Here is a 21,343-nt window from a genome sequence, read left to right as displayed (position 1 = left end):
CTCCCTCTGAGGCTGAGAAATTGCGACTTGCCTGAAGTCACTCAATAAGTTTCCATGGCTGAGTCATTTGAACCCTGCTTTCCCAATGTTTTACTCCAACACTACATCTCAGTATTACACTGACTTCTATTTGTAATGTAACTGTATTTAATTATGATCTAAAAATTAGGTTATTCCACTCTAAACATTGTAACTCTGCCTTTAAAGGGGTCTGTAATGCATATGTTCAGGGTACTTATTTGCTTTCCTTATGTAGTGATATAAGAATTGGCAGTTTTTAATGCATTGAAATTGTTCCTCCTTTTTTTCCTTCCTAGAGAGAAGGATTTTCTAAATTCAACAAAATCTATGAATGCCAGTATCACCTACTTGGTCAGGTATGTGTCAAGCGGTCCTCCATCTTCTTGTTTCCCTCTCTGTCAGTTCATTATTATACATGAACACACTGCTGGAAGCTTTAAGTTAACATTATAGAAGGGAACATTGTTTTGTTTTCTGCAGAATGTAACCGTGGTGATGACATCTGTGTCAGGACACTTGCTGGCTCATGATTTCAAGCTGCCGTTTCGAAAATGGTAAGGAATAGAAGATGTCTGAGAGTAATCACATTTCCGTAATCGTAGGAGAAACACTGACAGAACTGTGTCCATTAGCAGACATGTTGGGCTTGCAAGCCATTTGCCATCTCTTTACCTGCTGCCTTGCTGTCATTTCTTTTCCACCAGGCACAGCTGCAACCCACTTGTCCTCTTTGATGCCGAAATTGAGAAGTTCTGCCCTGAAAATTACCTGGACATCAAGGTGAGTTTTGCTACAAGGCTTTTTGCAGGTTTTGTAATATTTTATTTATCATGTCAGAAACAATTTGAAGGCATAGTTGTAATGTATTGAAAAATACAAATAATGTTTTTTTTATTTATTTTATTTATTTATTGTGTCAGGGGCAGCCAGATAATTGTATTACATTTCTAACAGAACAAATCAAGCAAACAGACAAAACACAAAATTTGCAAGCTTGGTAGTTGATTAAATGTCCTTTGACCAGTAACTGGCCACTTGGAGTGCCTCTGGTGTTGCTGCAAGAAGGTCCTCCATTGTGCATGTGGCAGGGCTCAGGGTGCATTGCAGCAGGTGGTCTGTAGTTTGCTCTTCTCCACACTCACATGTCGTGGATTCCACTTTGTGGCCCCATTTCTTAAGATTGGCTCTGCATCTCGTGGTGCCAGAGCGCAGTCTATTCAGCACCTTCCAAGTCGCCCAGTTTTCTCTGTGTGCCCAGGTGGGAGTCTCTCATTTGGTATCAGCCATTGATTGAGGTTCTGGGTTTGAGCCTGCCACTTTTGGACTCTCTCTCTCACGTGTTCCTGAAAGTATTTCTGTAAATCTTAGGGCCTTTCCACATAGCTAAAGTGCTGGGTTTAGCCTATAAAGCCCTAAACGGTTCTGGCCCAACTTACCTGTCCGAACGAATCTCCCTTTAAGAACCTGTGAGGACTTTAAGGTCATCTGGAGAGGTCCTGCTCTCGGTCCCACCACCATCACAAGTATGGCTGGCGGGGACAAGAGACAGGGCCTTCTCAGTAGTGGCCCCTCGGCTATGGAACTCCCTTCCTTAGGGAGATTAGATCGGCTTCTTCGCTCCTATCATTTTGGAAGAATCTTAAGTCATGGCTATTTGAGCAGGTATTTGCGAATATTGAGTAACAGATATAATAACTCCAACAACCTGTCCCAGTAGCACTTTATTAGACTTTAAGATTGCTTGCACATTGCACTTATTCTAAAATCCGATATACCACCTGTCACATCAGCACTTTTAATCTGTACCCATTACATTTGGCCCGGCCACAGTTTTATTGTGTTTTGGTGTATTGTTTTATTGTTCTGTTGTTTTTGATATTGCTTTAATTGTTTTGATTTGTTTTGAGTTGTGTATTTGTTATGCTATATTTTTGAGGCCTTGGCCTTTGTAAGCCGCATCGAGTCCCTCGGGAGATGCTAGCGGGGTACAAATAAAGATAATAATAATAATAATAATAATAATAATAATAATAATAATAATGGAACACGTACATGACAGGACTGGACATTGTTTTAATGAGCATCGATTGAAGTATGTTTTATTATAAAGTGATGATTTTATTGTTGTTGATCTTTTATACTGTATATTATATTTATGTTTTTGATGGCATTGAATTTTTGCCTTGTAAACCACTCTAAGTCGCAGAAGGCTGAGAGGGGCGGTATATAAATATACTAAATAAATAAATAAAAATAAATAATAGTCCTATATCCTAGAATATCAAGGCAGAAAAATCCCACATTATCCGAGTGTGGACTCAGATATCCAAGTTCAAAGCAGATATTGTGAGATTTTCTATCTTGATATTCTGGGATTTAGGGCTTTGTGGAAGGGCCTTTAGAAAGCTATTTCTTGATGTAAGGCATTAGCTTGCTTGCTGAAATTCGAACAGAGGATGGGCTGGAGATGTCAATGCCTTGGTCCTTTCATTGCTGGCTGCTACTTCCTGGCAGATATCAAGTGGTGCACTACTGGCTAACCAGTATAATTTCTTCAGTGGTGTGGGGCATTGACATCCTGTGATAATGCGATATGTCTCATTAAGAGCCACAACAACTTTTTTAACATGGTGAGATGTGTTCCAGACTAGGCATGCGTATTCAGCAGCAGAGTAGCAAAGCGCAAGGACAGATGTATTCACTGTGGTTGTGATCCCCAGGTTGTGCCAGTCTATTATTCCTAGCTCCCACTTTTTGCTTGAGAGTCAAGCAGTGCTTCTTTTAAGGCAGAGCACAGTCCAGAGTGACTCACAGGTATTTTGTTGTGCTGCAATACTCCAGTGGGATTCCTTCCCAGGTAATCCTCAGTGCTTGTGATGCTTGTTTCTTCTTAAGGTGTGTTTTAGATGGTTTAGGAATCAGCAGGCTTTCCCTGCAATAGGCAGTAAGAGCACCTAAGCTTCAGAGAGCTTCTGTTCAATCATTTCAAAACTCCCTGCTTGGACGGTGATGGCACGATCATCAGCATAGATGAAACTAATAAAAACAGCTTAACTCAAGCATAGCACTCAGTGAATGAGTAGGATAGGATTGAATCAGATTGGAGGGATTTTTTTCCCCATGGAATGAGACAGGTCTCTTGTTTGGACTCCCAAACTCTTGTTGACATCTGAGGAGTTTCTCCTTGAAGTCCCTGTTGGGATTGTTGATGCGCTGGTATGAGCCTTCCAGCAGCTTTTGTCAACCCCATGCATTTCTTAGGCCATTTCTAGGCAAGGAATCTTCAGAAGTGGTTTTGCCAGTTCCTCCCACTGAAATATATAGTATACAGATTCCATCTCAGCCCCACATCTGGAGTGTGGCTTCTCAGCATGATAATATCTTTATGTCCCCCTTATCTGCCCTTTATGTGGCAGGCTGTAATCAAATTCATTGTGGTTGCAGCCTTTTCTCACTTTTCTCCATCACTCCTTTCAGCGAACTTTGGAGCGAGAAGTGCAGCAGTGCCAGGCGCTGGTGATTTGGACTGATTGCGATCGTGAAGGAGAGAACATCGGCTTTGAAGTCATTGACGTTTGCAAGGCAGGTATGTGGCGGCTTTGGATATGTAAAATGGTTTGTCATCCTTTGAGATTCTACAGCAATCCTCTGGAACAGAAATTGTAGACAAAGAGGGGACCCTTCCTCAAAGCGGAGCCTTCTATGCTTCAACCCATTTTTTGTTGCTCTATTCATGCAACTGCTTTCTCCGCTTAAAACCTGACTCGAATCTCTCTCTCTCTGGACAGTGAAGCCAAGCCTCCAGGTTTTCCGTGCCCGCTTCTCTGAGATCACACCCCGTGCCATAAGAACCGCCTGCGAGAACCTCACTCAGCCTGATCAGAACGTAAACGATGCTGTGGATGTCCGACAAGAGCTGGATCTCAGAATAGGTAAGAATGGGGTCAGTTTATAGCAGGCATGGGCAAACTTCAGCCCTCTGGTGTTTTGGACCTCAATTCCCACAATTCCTAACAATAGGCTGTTAGGAATTGTGTGAGTTGAGGTCCAAAACACATGGAGGGTTGAAGTTTGCTTGTGCCTGGTTTATAGGCACTTTCTCCTCTCCCTGTCTAGACGGAGTTGCAAATGAGATACTAGTAAGGCTGGTATAATTTGAAACATAGTTTGCTGCATTTATTAACACGTTGTGCACCAGAATAGACATTTTCCTCCCCTAGTGTTACCTTTTGTTGTTGGATCCATGCAAAACACAGTATATGGACATTCTGTGACATTGTAGACAAATTCCACAAGTTTCATTCACTTCCCAAATTTTATTTCTATTTACCGTATATGCTCGAGTATAAGCCGACCCGAATATAAGCCGAGGCACCTAATTTTACCACAAAAAACTGGGAAAACGGATTGACTCGAGTATAAGCCGAGGGTGGGAAATGCAGCAGCTACTGGTATATTCCAAAATAAAAATAGATACCAACAACATTGCATTAATTGAGGCATTGGTAGGTTAAATGTTTTTGAATAAAACTGTAAGTTAAGATAAGACTGTCCTCTGATTAAAGCATTATTCTAACCTTCTTCGGAGTAAATGTGTTTACATATCCCTCCAATAATAATAGAGTAAAATAATGGAAATGTAATAATAACAGTAATAATAGAGTAAAATAATAAATGTAATAATAGCAATAATAAATAATAAAATAATAAATGTAATAATAATAGAGTAAAATGAGGAATGTAATAATAATAATAATAATAATAATAATAAGAGTAAAATAATAAAAAACCTTGACTTGAGTATAAGCCAAGGGAGACTTTTTCAGCTTAAAAAAGCACTGAAAAACTATACTTATACTCGCGTATATACAGTATTTACTTACTTACTTATTTATTAACAGTCATCTTTTGTTATTCCAGGGCCAAAGATGCCCATTTCTCACACTTGACAATAGTGTGGGTGTATTGTTAGTATTTTATTCTCTGTCTTCTTTCCTCAGGTGCTGCCTTCACCAGATTTCAGACCATGAGGCTCCAGAAGATTTTCCCGGAGGTTCTGGCAGAGCAGCTGATCAGTTACGGAAGCTGCCAGTTCCCAACCCTGGGCTTCGTGGTGGAAAGATTCAAAGCCATCCAGGCATTTGTGGCTGAGACCTTCTACAAAATTAAAGGTATTTGTTGCTGTTAGGAATTGTAGGAGTTAAAGTCCAAAACACCGGGAAGGCCAAAGTTTGTCCATGCCTGACCTAGGAGTTTTTATCCCTCAATGTAATTTGTGTATTCAGTTGAGCGGATTCTCCCTTTCCTTGTCCCCAACCTCTTCCACTGCACAGGAAATGCTGTTGCTCATTGACCTTCCATTTCCTCCTTTCTCTTTGCAGTGACACATGACCACGAAGAGGGCACCGTGGACTTCAGCTGGAAGAGGAACCGCCTCTTCAACCACACGGCGTGCCTCGTTCTTTACCAGATGTGCATGGAGGTAATAACATACACAGCCCACTAACTACCCTTTTTTGACCTTCCAAGGCCATTGAAGAGGGTGCACTTTTTCTTTCTTGTTGCGGTTAGGATCCATTGGCCACCGTTGTGGAAGTTGGGTGCAGACCAAAAAGCAAATGGAGACCCTTGCCTTTGGATACTGTGGTGAGTTGAGGAAAAGGCAACCCTAAAAGTAAATCATTGTGGAAGAATTCCCAGAAAAGCATTTCACCCATGGACCTTATATTGATGAATCCACTCAAATGTTAGTGCTGCTTTGTTTCTTCCAAAGCTAGTAGTCTTGATTATTACACCATGTAGCTCGATTTTTGTTCCTGGGTTATAAATGTCCTTTTCTAATTGGTTCTATCATAAAACCTAGCCACATTATCACACCAGGGCTTTAAAGCGGGCAGCTTCGTAACTTTGCCGTCTTCTGGGATATGTAGAATTCTGGGATATGTAGTTTAGGGTGAGGCCTTTTGAATTCTCAGCTACAGAAGTCTTCGTCTTCCCAAACTACATTTCCCAGAATTCTACAGGTGGCAGAAATGCGAAGCTGACTGCTTCAAAGCCCTGATGTGATAGCGTAGACGGAAAAGGTTTACTAAACTGCAAAAACATATTTCTGTAGGAGAGAGATCCTGTAGCACATTGTGTTCTAGTTTTCCAATGAATCTCTCATAAGAGTTGCAACCAATTCAACACAGTTTGTGGCAGCCACAAAAACAAAGTTCCTGGAGTATAACAAAGTAATACTCCACTTCAAAGTATTTCAAAGTATACAGTTAAACAGGAAATAACACTTGCAAACCAGGAACAGAACATTTTACAATTTTTGTTACATTGTGCTATAGTTCCTGGAGTGGGTTGAAGGTATAATACTCATGACAATTCAGTGATCAACCATATTTTGTTCTTGTCTTTATCTGGTTCCAGGAACTTGAGAAGCTGGCTTCCCGCAAACTGAAAATAAATGCCAAGGAGACCATGAAAATTGCTGAGAAACTCTACACTCAGGGGTGAAAATACCATTTTAATGTGTTCAGCTTACATAAACTAAATCCTCTTTCAGTTGTTCTTTTCAAAAACAGCTATAATGAGAAATCAGTGATTACGAAGGATCACAAGTAGATAGTTTATTCTTTTAGTGTCATGCTTTTTGGAAAAATGGCATTCATAACCTTTTGGAAAAGGAAAAATGATGTCATATCCTTTTGGCAAATGTGAATCTCCCTGAACACCTTTTGAAAACCACTAGTCAAGGAAATGCATGACCTTGTTAGAAGTCAACCCTTTGAAAAAAGGGATGTTCACAAGCATTCATGTAATGGCACACAGATAACTCAGCTGTTAAACTGATAAACCATGTCTTTGAACTGCCAGGGACAATGATATGCCACTGCACAAAAACATATTAGTTAGACAGCAGAGTTTTAAAAATGTTTCTTTTCTTTAAAGTTGAAGTTGAAATTTCAGTTGCCCAAAACATATACTCACCCTTGAAACCTCTTAGTTTAAAATATGCACTCGGATACAAAAACAAAGTCTTCTTTAAAAAGTAACATATCTTGTTTACTCACAAACATTTTGTATTAATTCAGCATAAAGGCACATTTATAGATAGAATGTAATTTCTCAGTGTTGAGAACACAAGGCATCATTCTTAATCAATAGTCCATAGTCCAAAGTCTTTAAGTATACACCTTACGAAAGTTCAAGTTGTATAACTGTACTTGCTGCTTCTCAAACAAAACATATAGTAAACTGTTCCTGCATAAGTCCAAATGGCATCTGCTTCTATTGAAGTCCAAAAGTATACTGCATTCGTCTCCACTGAGGTCTAAAGCGAATTGCTAACATTAAAGTCCAAAAGAATACTGGTAACAAAATGGAGTCTTGAGTCTGAACATGTGCAGTACAATCACATGTCAGTAGCCCCTCCCACCTCAAAGAGGTACAGTCAATGTGACTATATATATATATATATATATATATATATATATATAAACACACCCATACATACAATATAGGTTTGCAAATGTATACATGAACAAACAAATCATGAAGACTTAGAAGATTGCTATTTCTAATAATGCTTGTCACTGTTTTGAGTTTGAATTGCAGTACAGCCCCCCCCCCCCCTTTAGCTAATGGAAATATGTCTTTTACAGTCCTGATTCTAGGTTTGTTTCATGTTTGTAGATTTAGGTTTTTAAAAAAAAAAAAAAAAACCTTTCTGGGTTTTGGGTTTGTTTATTTTTAGGTATATAAGTTATCCTCGAACAGAAACCAACATTTTCCCCAAAGACTTAAACCTCCCCAACCTGGTGCAGCTCCAGACACCGGACCCTCGCTGGGGCGCCTTTGCGCAAAGGATTCTGGACCAAGGTGGGCCGACCCCCCGCAGTGGGACCAAGTCTGACCAGGCCCATCCTCCCATCCACCCCACAAAACACGCCACCAATTTGCAGGTGAGACCATCTTTCCTTGGTGGCAGCATCAGATACAGCAGACAGAGCAAGGAGTCATTCAGAGGCATCCGCTGTATAGCGACCAAAGCGTGGTCGGAATATGGAAATGCCTGAAAAACAATCTTTCAGATAGCATTTAGTTGATGGAGACTGAAAAATGGTATGCTAAGTAAACTGAAAGGGGGAAAATGGTTGAAAGTAGATTTAAGAGGCAGTAGAAGACTTTTGTAGAAACATGTTTTAATATATGTGTTTTACAGCATATTTTATGATGTGTTTTAACTACATTGTTCCCCGTCTTTAGCCATCAGGAGAGACGGGAAATAAAAGTATTGTTGTTGTTGTTGTTGTTGTTGTTATTAATTGAGACAATGAAAAAAAGCAATGAACGGGGTGAGATATAAGATTAGCTAAGAGTTTCAGTTGATTGAGTCAAATACAAAATTTCTGTACTATACTAATGGACCCATATCATATTGATGTTGGATTCTAATGACTATTGGTATAGCTTTTTTCTCATGTCAGGAGCGACTTGAGAAACTGCAAGTCACTTTTGGTGTGAGAGAATTTGCCGTCTGCAAGGATGTTGCCCAGGGGACACCCGAATGTTTTACCATCCTGTGGGAGGCTTCTCTCATGTCCCCTCATGAGATGCTGGAGCTGACAGACGGGGATCTCACCCTGCTCCCCGGATTCGAACCGCCAACCTTTCTGTCAGCAGTCCTGCAGACACAAGGGTTTAACCCATCGCGCCACCAGGGGCTCCTATTGGTATAGCTTGTAGATTAATTGTGGTGTATGTTTTTATAATGATGTGTTTCGATGCATGTATTTCATTGTTTGTATTTTATGTAGTGCAGTGGGTTAAACTGCTGAGCTGCCGAACTTGCTGACTGAAAGGTTGGCGGTTCGAATCCGGGTAGTGGGGTGAGCTCCCGCTGTTAGGCCCAGCTTCTGACAACCTAGTATTTTGAAAACATGCAAATATGTATAGATCAATAGATACCACTTTGGCGGGAAGGTAATGGCGCTCCACATGGCCATGCTGGCCACATGACCTTGGACTATGCCGGCTCTTCAGCTTAGGAAATGGAGATGAGCACCACTCCCCAGAGTTGGATTTGACTCGATTTAATGTCAGGGGAAACCTTTACCTTATTTTCTGTTTATTTATTTTGACTTTGTTGGCTTTGTCGAGGCATTTGGAGAGGCGGGTAACAAATCAAATACGTTGTTGTTTTTGTTCTTGTTGTTAAACCTATTTAATTGGCTTCAATTTCAAGGGGAAAACAAGTGGATAAGACAGGGTGTATTTTCCTGCTTGGATAATGTTTACCCTTTTCTTAGGCTATTTGAGAACAAGTGTTGAAAATCCTGCCAAACACAGTTTCTAGACATGAGACTGCCTTCATTTGTCTTCATGTCTAGCCCCACATTCCACTATCGAACTGATAACTCTTATTTCCTCCATTTACTCTTCATTCTTGTTACGTTTTCCATTTAGGGGAATGACCAGCGGCTCTACGAGTTCATTGTGCGTCACTTTCTGGCCTGCTGCTCCCAAGACGCAAAGGGCCAGGAGACGACGGTGGAGATTGACGTGGCGAACGAGCGCTTCGTGGCCCATGGCTTGATGATCCTAGCCAGAAATTATTTGGAGGTCTACCCTTACGAGAAGTGGAGCGACAAGGTCAGGGCTTTTTGTCCTTCGTGCCTCAGCAGAACAAAATTCTTTCAGCCCTGTTGGGACTAAATAACAACCAGCCAGTTGCTGGGCTTTTGTAGGCCATTTCCTCACTCCTCCTTCTCATCTTGCCCATTACGCTGCAGGTGATCCCGGTTTATGAGAAAGGGTCACGCTTCCAGCCCTCCACCGTGGAGATGGTCGAGGGAGAGACCAGTCCACCCCAGTTGCTGACAGAAGCCGACCTCATTTCCCTGATGGAGAAACATGGCATTGGTGAGTGCTATAATAAAGTCTGTATCCTGGGAATTACTGAACAGATTTAAGGGTATATTGATCTTACAGGAGTTTGGTGGTCTAAACCTAGGAAAAGACCTCCAGTTTGTACTATCATCATCTACCATTTTTTTTTTCACAACTCACAACAGTGAGAAATATCACTCTTTGAAATTAGTATTGAAATTAATACAGGCTTCCATATTTGTTGTCGTTGTCATTATAATTCTATGTATTGTACATACTCAAGTATAAGCCTAGCTTTTCAGCTCTTTTTTAGTGCCCCTCGGCTTATGCTCAAGTCAAAGTTATTTATTATTTTACTCTCTTGTTGTTGTTGTTGTTACATTTACATTATTTTACTCTACTATTACTATTTTTATTACATTCATTATTTTACTCTATTATTATGATTACATTTATTGTATTGTCGAAGGCTTTCATGGCTGGGATCACTGGGTTGTTGTAGGTTTTCCGGGCTATATGGCCATGTTCTGGAGGCAATTTTTCTCCTGACGTTTCGCCTGCATCTATGGCAAGCATCCTCAGAGGTGAGGATGCTTGCCATAGATGCAGGCAAAACGTTAGGAGAAAAATTGCCTCCAGAACATGGCCATATAGCCCGGAAAAACCTACAACAACCCATTACATTTATTATTTTACTCTTTCTTATTATTAAAACATTTACATTAATTTACTCTATTTTTATTTTTACTAGTTATTATTTAACTGTTTTATAATTAATATTACATCCATGCCCTACTCACCCCACCAGCTCAATAGATATCTTGAGTAATGATCAATCTATTTGCTCCAAGGAACTGGGAAATTGATGCTTCTCTTCGATGAAATTGATGCTTCTCTTCTATTACAACAGGCTGCGTTTTTTTATTTAATTTTAGTTGTTAAGTCATAATTTGGGTTTATATGTTGGCTGTTAAACTTTGTTAGTATGGATGTATTGTTGTTGTATTTGGGCATTTGCCTTTTATGTTTGGAATCCTCCCTGAGTCCCTCCGGGGAGATAGAGCAAAATATAAATAAAGTTTATTATTATTATTATTATTATTATTATTATTATTATTTTACTCTGTACATTATTTTTATTACATTATTATTTTACTCTATTTCTATTATTGGAAGGATATGTAAGCTCATTTACATGGAAGGATGTTAGAATAATGGTTCAATCAGAGTTGGACAGTCTTATCATAAATTACAGTTTTATATAAATATTCAAAAACATCTAACCTACTGATTCCTTAATTAATGTAATTTTATTGGTATCTATTCTTATTTTGAAATTGACCAGTAGCTGCTGCATTTCCCACCCTCAGCTTATACTCGAGTCAATACGTTTTCCCAGTTTTTTATGGTAAAATTAGGTGTCTCGGCTTATATTTGGGTCAGCTTATACTTGAATATATACTGTAATTCTAAGATGTCAGTTCCTTATCTAGAAACTGGAATGTGTCCAGAGGAGGGCGACTAAAATGATCAAGGGTCTGGAGAACAAGCCCTATGAAGAGCGGCTTAAAGAGCTGCGCATGTTTAGCCTGAAGAAGAGAAGGCTGAGAGGAGATATGATAGCCATGTATAAATATGTGAGAGGAAGCCACAGGGAGGAGGGAGCAAGCTTGTTTTCTGCTTCCCTGGAGACTAGGACGCGGAACAATGGCTTCAAACTACAAGAGAGGAGATTCCATCTGAACATGAGGAAGAACTTCCTGACTGTGAGAGCCGTTCAGCAGTGGAACTCTCTGTCCCGGAGTGTGGTGGAGGCTCCTTCTTTGGAGGTTTTTAAACAGAGGCTAGATGGCCATCTGTCAGGGGTGCTTTGAATGCAATATCACTGCTTCTTGACAGGGGGTTGGACTGGATGGCCCATGAGGTCTCTTCCAACTCTATGATTCTATGATTCTCACTATTCTCCATTCTTCCCAAATCCGTCTTTCCAGAGTTACCTTAATCAAGAGATTTGTAGGATCGATCAATGGATGTTAGTTTGGAAAATGCTGTTATGCTCTTCCTGACTTTTGGTGACCTTATAGCAAGATCTACCATAGTTTCTCATTGCCACCATCCCATCATCTGTGGCAAACTTTGCTTTGCTTTGTTCTGTTAGAAATGTAATATAATTTGACTGGTTGTCCTGACATGACAAATAAAAATCATCTGTGGCAGCGGGAATTAACAAAATACTGATTGCTTGCCATTATTTTCAGGGACGGATGCCACGCACGCCGAACACATCGAGACCATCAAGTCGCGCATGTATGTGGGGCTCACTCCAGACCAGAGGTTCATCCCAGGGGAGCTGGGCATGGGGCTGGTCGAAGGTAAGATATGGGGCCTTTCTGGTTAAATTTGGGCAGGTTGAGAAACAAGTACCCTATTTCCTTGAGTCTCACGAATCCTCGAATCTAATGCGGAGCTCAATTTTCAAAATCCTGAAACTAAAAAAAAGTATTTGCTGTTGAATGTAATGCATAGCAGCCAAAGGTGCCCTCTTTATCATTTGGCCCCAAAAGGTATGCATTACAGTTGCCGCATGTTGTATTCCTTCTTTAAAAACATTTGTGTTAGAGCACCAAATCTTCCAGCAATGGAAAGGAAAACTTGGGGTTCATCTGTTCAACTTCAGTTGCCTTGGTTCAATGCTATGGAGTCATATAGTTTTTCAAGGTCTTAAGCCTTCACTGCCGAAGTAGTCTGATGCCACACCAAACTACAAATTCCAGGCAATTAAATTAGAGATTACATCCCTGAAAGAGGAGGTCCTGAAGCAGCTTCCCCTTTGGCTTTGGCTCAGCACTAAGATCACTGTATGACATGAAATGAGATCAAGAGAGGACCAAGAAGGCAGTTCCATCTTGTCTCCTGCACTGTGCTTATAATATAATATACCGTATATATACTCCAGTATAAGCTGACCCATATATAAGCCGAGGCACCTAATTTTACCACAAATAACTGGGAAAACATATTGACTCGAGTACAAGCCGAGGGTGGAAAATGCAGCAGCTACTGGTAAAATTCAAAATAAAAAAGATACCAATACAATTGCATTAATTGAGGCATCAGTGGGTTAAATGTTTTTGAATATGTACATAAAACTGTAATTTAAGATAAGACTACCCAACTCTGATTAAACCATTATTTTAAACTTCTTCAATGTAAATGTAGTTACATATCCTTCCAATAATAATAGAGTAAAATAAGAAATATAATAATAATAACAACAACAATAATAATAGAGTAAAATAATGGAAATGTAATAACAGTAATAATAGAATAATAACTGTAATAATACTAATAATAATTGAGTAAAATAATAAATGTAATAATACTAATACTAATAATTGAGTAAAATAATAAATGTAATAAAAATAATAATAACAGAGTAAAATAATAATAACCTTTACTCGAATATAAGCCAAGGGGGACTTTTTCAGCCTTAAAAAGGGCTGAAAAACTGGGATTATCCCCGAGTATATACAGTAGTATAATGTAATACAATATAATACTACTAATAATAATATGGTAATAAGGTAAAAGGAAGAGGGGCCGACCAAGGGCAAGATGGATGGATGGCATCCTTGAAGTGACTGGACTGACCTTTAAGGAGCTGGGGGTGGTTACGGCCGACAGGGAGCTCTGGCGTGGGCTGGTCCATGAGGTCACGAAGAGTCGGAGACGAATGAACAACAAAAATAATGATATGATATTATAATTATATATTTTATATTAAATGCAATATTACTAATAATATTACAGTATAATGTTATAGTACAATGTAATGTATAATATTAATATTGTGCTATGGTAATAATATAATATACTAGCTGTGCCCTGCCACGCGTTGCTGTGGCTTTTAGTAAGAGTTTTGAAGTCTGTGCCTGGCCTCTCTTCCTTCCTTCACTCGCCCTCTTTCCCTCTTTCTCTCTCTCACACTCCTTCCTTTCCCCTCTTTCTTTCTCTCTCTCTCTCTCTGGCATCCCTCCGTCCTCCCCCTTCTTTATGCTTGTGTGTAAACTTGAGTACCTTCTGTTGGTCATGGGGGTTCAGTGTGGCATGTTTGCCCCAATTCTGTCGTTGGTGGGGTTCAGGATGCTCTTTGAGTTTTGGTAAACTCTGAATCCCAGTGACTACAACTCCCAAATGTCAAGGTCTATTTCCCTCAAACTCCATCTGTGTGGATATTTGGGCGTATTGAATGCTTTGGTCCGGATCCATCATTGTTGTCTTCCAAGTCGCCCCCTCCCTTCTCCCCACCCCTCCCCTCCCTGAGTCACTCCTTCCCTCCTCCCCCCCCACCGGAAAGACACACCCCCTCCCTTCGCCCCACCTCTTCTCTTCCTGATTGACTCCTGGAAGGAAAGGGGTGGGGCGAAGGGAGGGGGCGTGTCTTTCCGGAGGGGGTTGGAGGAGGGAAGGAGTGACTCAGGGAGGGAAGGGGTGGGGAGAAGGGAGGGGGCGAATTTGAAGACACGCCTCCTCCCTTCGCCCCACCCCTTTCCTCCGTGACTCACTCCTTCCCTCCTCCCGCCCTCTCCGGTTAGACACGCCCCCTCCCTTCACCCCACCCCTTTGTGTGTGCCACGCGGGGGGGGGGTGAGGGGCAGCGCGTGCGCGCGTGGCGGGGAGTTTGCACCGCGCACGTGTGTGTGTGCCGCGCGGGGGGAGGGGGGGAGGGGCCGTGCGTGCGCGCGTGCCGGGGAGTTTGCGCCAGTGCGCATGTTCAGTTGTTTTGCGGTGTTTTTGTCGTTGTTGTGGTGTTTTTTTTTTAATTTGGAGTACATTAGTTTGTACCGAGTGGGTTGTCCTAGGGGCATGGCAATTCTGGTTCAGTTTCGTTGGGGGGTTGTGGAGTTATACGGCTCCGTACGACGCCCCTTACAGATTTATATTATAGATTGAATTTATTTCTTACTTGTAAGCCGCTCTGAGTCCCCTTCGGGGTGTGAAGGGCGGCATATAAATGTCGTAAATAAATAAATATAATGTGCAGCCTCATTTTGGCAAGATAATTTAGCCAAAAAAAGGTAAACATTAGATTTGGTTTCATAGGGTACTCATCTCCTTAGCAAGTTTCCTTTGCTCTTATCCCTAGGCTATGACTCCATGGGTTACGAAATGTCCAAGCCGGACCTCCGAGCTGAACTTGAGCACGACCTGAAGCTTATCTGTGAAGGGAAGAAAAGCAAGGCGGTTGTGCTGCGGGAGCAAGTCCAGAAGTACAAGCGGGTCTTTATTGAGGCCGTGGAGAAAGCAAAGAAGTGAGTATTGGAAGCATCTGGTGTCTCGCAGCAATAAGATCTACGTCCCATGGCTTAGAACAGTGTTTCTCAACCTGGGGGTCGGGACCCCTGGAGGGGGGTCACGAGGGGGGTTTCAGAGGGGTCGCCATAGACCATCAGAAAACATATATTTCTGGTAGTCTTAGGAATCCCTTCGGCAGAGAAGGCTGAAGATCTCTCTGCCTGTCCTTCTAATACTTTTTTGAAACAAATGGCGAATCCTACCACCAAAAGCCCTCCTGCTGTGATTGGCCGGCCTTTTGGCGCATGGCAGCGCAGGTGAGGGAGAGTGTGTGAGGCTAGAGGGAGTCTCACACCAGCAAGTCCTTTCAAGGCATTGGGTCTCTGTGTGGAAAGTTTGGCCCAATTCTATCATTGGTGGGGTTCAGAATGTTCTTTGATTGTAGGTGAACTATAAATAATAATAATAATAATAATAATAATAATAATAATAATAATCTTTATTTATATCCCACCACCATCTCCCCAAGGGGACTCAGAGCGGCTTACATGAGGCTAATGGAGTTCGTGCCCTCCAAATAGGATGTTTAGCCTCACAACTCTGTGTGTTTTATGGGTTCCATATAAATGCCCTGCTCCTATTTTATCCCATTATAGTTCGTTAACTGTTTTTATCCTGAATATGTGGCCCGCCCATTGTCATCCTTATTGTGATTGTGTTTATTGGAATGTTTATTTTATGATTTTTGTATTTTTTGTATTTTTTTCTCTTTTAATGTTATTTTGATAATGTTGTTGTTGTTTGCTGTTTATGTTTTGATTTTATTGCCATATTATGTTGTCCGGGCTTGGCCCCATGGAAGCCACTCCGAGTCCCCATTGGGGAGATGGTGGCGGGATACAAATAAAGTTTATTGTATTGTTGAAGGCTTTCATGGCTGGAATCACTGGGTTGTTGTAGGTTTTTTTGGGCTATATGGCTATGTTCTAGAGGCATTTTCTTCTGACGTTTCGCCTGCATCTATGGCAAGCATCCTCAGAGGACCTCACTACCTCTGAGGATGCTTGCCATAGACACAGGCCAAACGTCAGGAGAAAATGCCTGTAGAACATGGCCATATAGCCCGAAAAAACCTACCACAACCCAATAAAGTTTATTATTATTATTATAAGCCCAACAACACATCAATAAAAACAACAGGCAATAAGCAAATAAAACAATACAATGAATATAACTCACATATAGACAATAACACGCAGAGATTTAATTCCCAGCAACTACAACTTCCAAATGTCAAGGTCTACTTTCCCCAAACTCCACCAGTGTTCACATTTGGGCATATTGAGTATTTGTGTCATGTTTGGTCCAGATCCATCATTGTTTGAGTCCACAGTGCTCTCTGGATGTAGGTGAACTACAACTCCAAAACTCAAGGTCAGTGCCCACCAAACCCTTCCAGTATTTTCTGTTGGTCATGGGAGTTCTGTGTGCCAGGTTTGGTCCAGTTCCATTGTTGGTGGAGTTCAGAATGCTCTTTGATTGTGGGTGAACTATAAATCCCAGCAACTACAACTCCCAAATGTCAAGGTCTATTTTCCCCAAACTCCACCAGTGTTCACGTTTGGGAAGAATGAGTATTCGTGCCAAGTTTGGTCTAGATCCATTATTGTTTGAATCCACAGTGCTCTTGGGATGTAGGTGAACTACAACTCCAAAACTCAACGTCAATGCACACCAAACCCTTCCAGTATTTTCTGTTGGTCATGGGAGTTCTGTGTGCCAAGTTTGATTCAATTCCATCTTTGGTGGAGTTCAAATACTCTTTGATTGCAGGTGAACTATAAATCCCAGCAACTACAACTCCCAAATGACAAAATCAATACCCACCCCCAACAGTATTCAGATTTGGGCGTATTGCGAATTTGTGCCAAATTTGGTCCAGTGAATGAAAATACATCCTAATATCAGATATTTACATAACGATTCATAACAGTAGCAAAGTAGCAACGAAAATAATGTTATGGTTGGGAGTCACCACAACATGAGGGACTGTATTGAGGGGTCGCAGCATTAGGAAGGTTGAGAAACAAACACTGGCTTAGAATAACTCTTCTGGTGGGATTAAAGGTGGAAATAATGAGTGGAAACTAGGATTCAAAGTCCCTTTCTCCCCACAGGCTCATTTTGAGCCTTGGCTGCTCATCTGTGAAATGGGAGAACGCATTTGACGAAGGAAACACGCTAACAAGCACTGCTTTTTCTGACTTTTTGCAGGCTGGATGAGGCCCTGGCTCAGTATTTTGGGCAAGGGGCTCCTCTCGCCCAGGAGGAAGAAATCTACCCCGCCCTGCCGGACCCTGTGAGGAAGTGCCCCCAGTGCAACAGCGACATGGTCTTGAAAACCAAGAAGAATGGAGGGTCAGTGTGTCTAAATGCATGTGTTTATATGAGATAAAAGGCCATCCAGACCAACCCCCTTCTGCCATGCAGGAGGACACAATCAAAGCCCTCCCGACAGATGGCCACGCAGCCTCTCTGAATCATATAATCACAGAGTCCTAGAGTTAGAAGAGGTCCCAAGGGTCATTTTGTCCACTCCGCTTCTGCCAGGCAGGAAGGCACAATCCTAGCACTTCCAACAGATGGTCATCCTGCCTCTACCTAGAAGGTAGATGCCACTGGACTCCCAGGCAGTAGCTGATAATGAATGAATGATAGAATCATAGAGTTGGAAGAGACCTCGTGGGCCATCCAGTCCAACCCCCTGCCAAGAAGCAGGAATATTGCATTCAAAGCACCCCTGACAGATGGCCATCCAGCCTCTGTTTAAAAGCTTCCAAAGAAGGAGCCTCCACCACATTCCGGGGCAGAGAGTTCCACTGCTGAACGGCTCTCACAGTCAATAGACAGAAAGATCATAGACTCGAGCTTTGATAGGACTCTAGAGGTCATTCAGTCCAACCCATATTCTCTTTCAGGCAGGAACACAGTCAAAACACCTCTGACAGATGGCCATACAGCCTCTACTTGAACATCTCCAGACTCCAATGATCTTTGGAGCAATATATTCCATTGTCAAACAGCTCTGACCCCCAGGAAGCTTGATCTCTTAATTAAAATTTGCATGGTGCATTGGCCTTCAGTAGGTGGAATGTTATATTGCACGAGATCTTTCTGTCTATTGAAATACTTAATGTTGCAGTTTTACAAAATAACTAGCCGTCCCCTGCCACGCATTGCTGTGGCCCAGTCTGGTGATCTGGAAAATAAAGTAATGGTTTCTAATATATGTAATTCCTTTGTGCTTATGGGTAAACAGTATTCTTGTTGTTTCTATCTCAGCATTGATGTGGAGATTGTCTGGTTTGCCTACTCTGAGACATGCAATATATAATTGTCCTTCTTCAGGGGTCCCTTTCAAATCTATGACACTATATCTGTGTGTGTGTGAATCATATATATCTATATCTGTGGCTGGATGGCTCTTTGTCAGGAGGGCTTTGATTATGTTTTCTTGCTCTGGTGAAGGGAGTTGGACTGGACAGCCTTAAGTATTTTCTGTTGGTCATGGGGGTTCTGTGTGGGAAGTTTGGCCCCAATTCTGTCGTTGGTTCGGTTCAGAATGCTCTTTGATGGTAGGTGAACTATAAATCCCAGCAACTACAACTCCCAAATGTCAAGGTCTGGTTCCCCCAAATTGCATCTGTGTCCATCTGTGTTCATATTTGGGCATATGGAATATTCGTGCCAAGTTTGGTCCAGATCCATCATTGTTTGAGTCCATAGTGCTCTCTGGATGTAGTTGAACTACAACTCCAAAATTCAAGGTCAATGCCCACCAAACCCTTCCAGTATTTTCTGTTGGTCAAGGGAGTCCTGTGTGCCCTGTTTGGTTCAATTCCATCGCTGGTGGGATTCAGAATGCTCTTCTATTGTTGGTGAACTATAAATCCCAGCAACTACAACTCCCAAATGACAAAAGCAATTGGGTTGTTAGGTGTATTGTGTCCAAAATTGGTGTTAATTGGTCCAGTGGTTTTTGAATTATGTTAATCCCACAAAAGAACATTACATTTTTATTTATATAGACTGTAACTTAAATAAATTCTTTCAGGTTTTACCTCAGCTGCCTGGGCTATCCGTCTTGTAAATCGGCTGTCTGGTTTCCCGATTCAGTGCTGGAGGTCAGCAAAGATGACTCCGTCTGCGATGTGTGCAGGCCTCATCCGGTGCACAGGTGAGCGTTTCCGGAGTGCAAGGGTGATGGGCAACAGTTTGCCCTGCTGATGTGGTTAGACTCTAGTGTCCAGCATCCCTTGTCATCTGTCTCTACACAGTGACTGGTAGGGAAAGATACAGGATGGATCTCAAATGTTAGCCCTGTGTTTGAGGATATTTGACAGGCATATTCCAAAAATGGCTCCAGCTTTCCCCTATCGGCTGTAGTTTTTGAGATACAGAACATATACCATAGCCCAGTCTCCAAAATAGAAAACCATGATAAGCATATCAAAGAAACTAGAGCTGATTTGGTCTGTCCAATGCACTTTCCTGAATCTGGAGCCCCAGAGACAACCTAGCACTGGCACTGTGGCGCAGCTGGCTGGGTGTCAGCTGCATTAAAGATCCCTACTAACCAAAAAGTCATGAGTTTGAAGCCAGCCCGGGTCGGAGTGAGCTTCCGGCCAATTGTGTAGCTTGTTGATGACCTTTGCAATTGCAGTTGCATCAGTTGAATAGGAAATTTAGGTACCACCTATGTGTGGGGAGGCTAATTAAACAAAATCTCCAGCAAAAGTATCCGGGGAATGAGGAAGTATTTCATCAATGTCGCGGATGGACGATGAAGCAACAGCTCCCCTGGTGGCCAGAAAAAGTTGGAATGTTAAATAGCCTCTGTGTATTGTCTGTATTCATCGTCTGTCAAACTGGCATTGAATGTTTGCCATGTATGTGTACATTATAATCCACCCTGAGTCCCCTGCAGGGTGAGAAGGGCGGAATATAAATAGTGTAAATAAATAAACATCAAGACACCAAAAAACCTATTATAACATAAAATATTAATTGTGTCTCAAACATCTCCTGAGCAGGAAGGGATTGGTGGCCTTTCCCTGTGTGACATTTCCCTCCACCATGAAATCCTATGTTGTTGTTGTTGTTGTTGTTGTTGTCATCAGAGGCTTTCGTGGCCAGAATCACTGGGTTGCTGTGAGTTTGCTGGGCTGTCTGGCCATGTTTCAGGAGCATTCTCTCCTGATGTTTCTCCCACATCTATGGCAGGCATCTTCAGAGGTTGTGAGATCTGTTGGAAACTAGGCAATGCTAAAGTCTGCCACTATTTTCTTTAGGTTGAAACTGAAGTTTAAGCGGGGTGGCCTCCCTCCCATGATGCCCCTGGAGTTTGTCGGCTGCATTGGAGGCTGCGACGAAACCTTAAGGGAAGTCCTGGACCTGAAATACCTCCAAGGGCCGCCCCGACCATCGCAGCCGGCCAACCGCTTGGTCAGCCCTTTGCAGGCCAACCACTCCCTGAACCACATGACTGGAAACAACAACAACAACCACCACCAGGGTCTCTCCACTCCTCCTTCCAGGCCAAATCGGACTGCGGCCTCTGAGGATAATAATGCGGTGGTCTGCAACTGCGGAGAGGAGGCCCTGTTCCTCACCGTTCGAAAGGAGGGCCCCAACCAAGGCCGCCAGTTCTATAAGTGCCGCTCTGGGGGTTGTGGCTTCTTCCTCTGGGCTGACCAGCAGCCCGAAAGTGGGGTTGCCAATGTACCCAGGGGATTTGGACCTCTCGATCCCTCACAGAGAGGAGAAAGGGGCACCACACGTTCCTGGAGCGAAGGAGGAGGAGGAGGAGGAAGTGGCGGCGCAGCCATCTGCAAGTGTGGGCAGCCCACTGTCACCAGAACAGTTCAGCGTGATGGGGCCAACAAAGGGCGCCAGTTCCACACTTGTGCCAAGCCTCGGGAGCAGCAGTGTGGCTTTTTCCAGTGGACAGATGAGAACATGATGCCAGGTAAGGGCAGAAGGGGCCTCATGGTGGATGGTAGGCACAGCAGTATTATTATTATTATTATTATTATTATTATTATTATTATTATTATTATGCCCCCTGGTTGTGCAGTGGGTTAAA

At 42.2% G+C, this 21,343-nt stretch overlaps 1 protein-coding gene across 1 annotated transcript in view; it reads left to right on the top strand.

The window, feature by feature from the left end:
• LOC132782108 (DNA topoisomerase 3-alpha) overlaps nt 1-21,343 on the top strand; it is a 31,724-nt gene that overhangs the window by 6,877 nt on the left and 3,504 nt on the right. The window contains exons 3-19 of the mRNA XM_067462140.1: nt 318-377; nt 502-575; nt 726-801; nt 3,499-3,607; nt 3,810-3,953; nt 5,022-5,192; nt 5,403-5,503; nt 5,593-5,667; nt 6,442-6,524; nt 7,769-7,976; nt 9,481-9,666; nt 9,807-9,936; nt 12,162-12,275; nt 15,050-15,215; nt 17,473-17,616; nt 19,313-19,435; nt 20,550-21,226. Of these exons, the coding sequence (XP_067318241.1) occupies nt 318-377; nt 502-575; nt 726-801; nt 3,499-3,607; nt 3,810-3,953; nt 5,022-5,192; nt 5,403-5,503; nt 5,593-5,667; nt 6,442-6,524; nt 7,769-7,976; nt 9,481-9,666; nt 9,807-9,936; nt 12,162-12,275; nt 15,050-15,215; nt 17,473-17,616; nt 19,313-19,435; nt 20,550-21,226 (2,641 nt within the window). The remainder of the gene's footprint in view (nt 1-317; nt 378-501; nt 576-725; nt 802-3,498; nt 3,608-3,809; nt 3,954-5,021; nt 5,193-5,402; nt 5,504-5,592; nt 5,668-6,441; nt 6,525-7,768; nt 7,977-9,480; nt 9,667-9,806; nt 9,937-12,161; nt 12,276-15,049; nt 15,216-17,472; nt 17,617-19,312; nt 19,436-20,549; nt 21,227-21,343) is intronic.

Source organism: Anolis sagrei, chromosome Y, assembly GCF_037176765.1.
Source record: "Anolis sagrei isolate rAnoSag1 chromosome Y, rAnoSag1.mat, whole genome shotgun sequence".
NCBI classification, from domain to species: domain Eukaryota; kingdom Metazoa; phylum Chordata; class Lepidosauria; order Squamata; family Dactyloidae; genus Anolis; species Anolis sagrei.
Note: the sequence above shows the minus strand (reverse complement) of the source record. Positions and strands in the feature narration are given on the sequence as shown.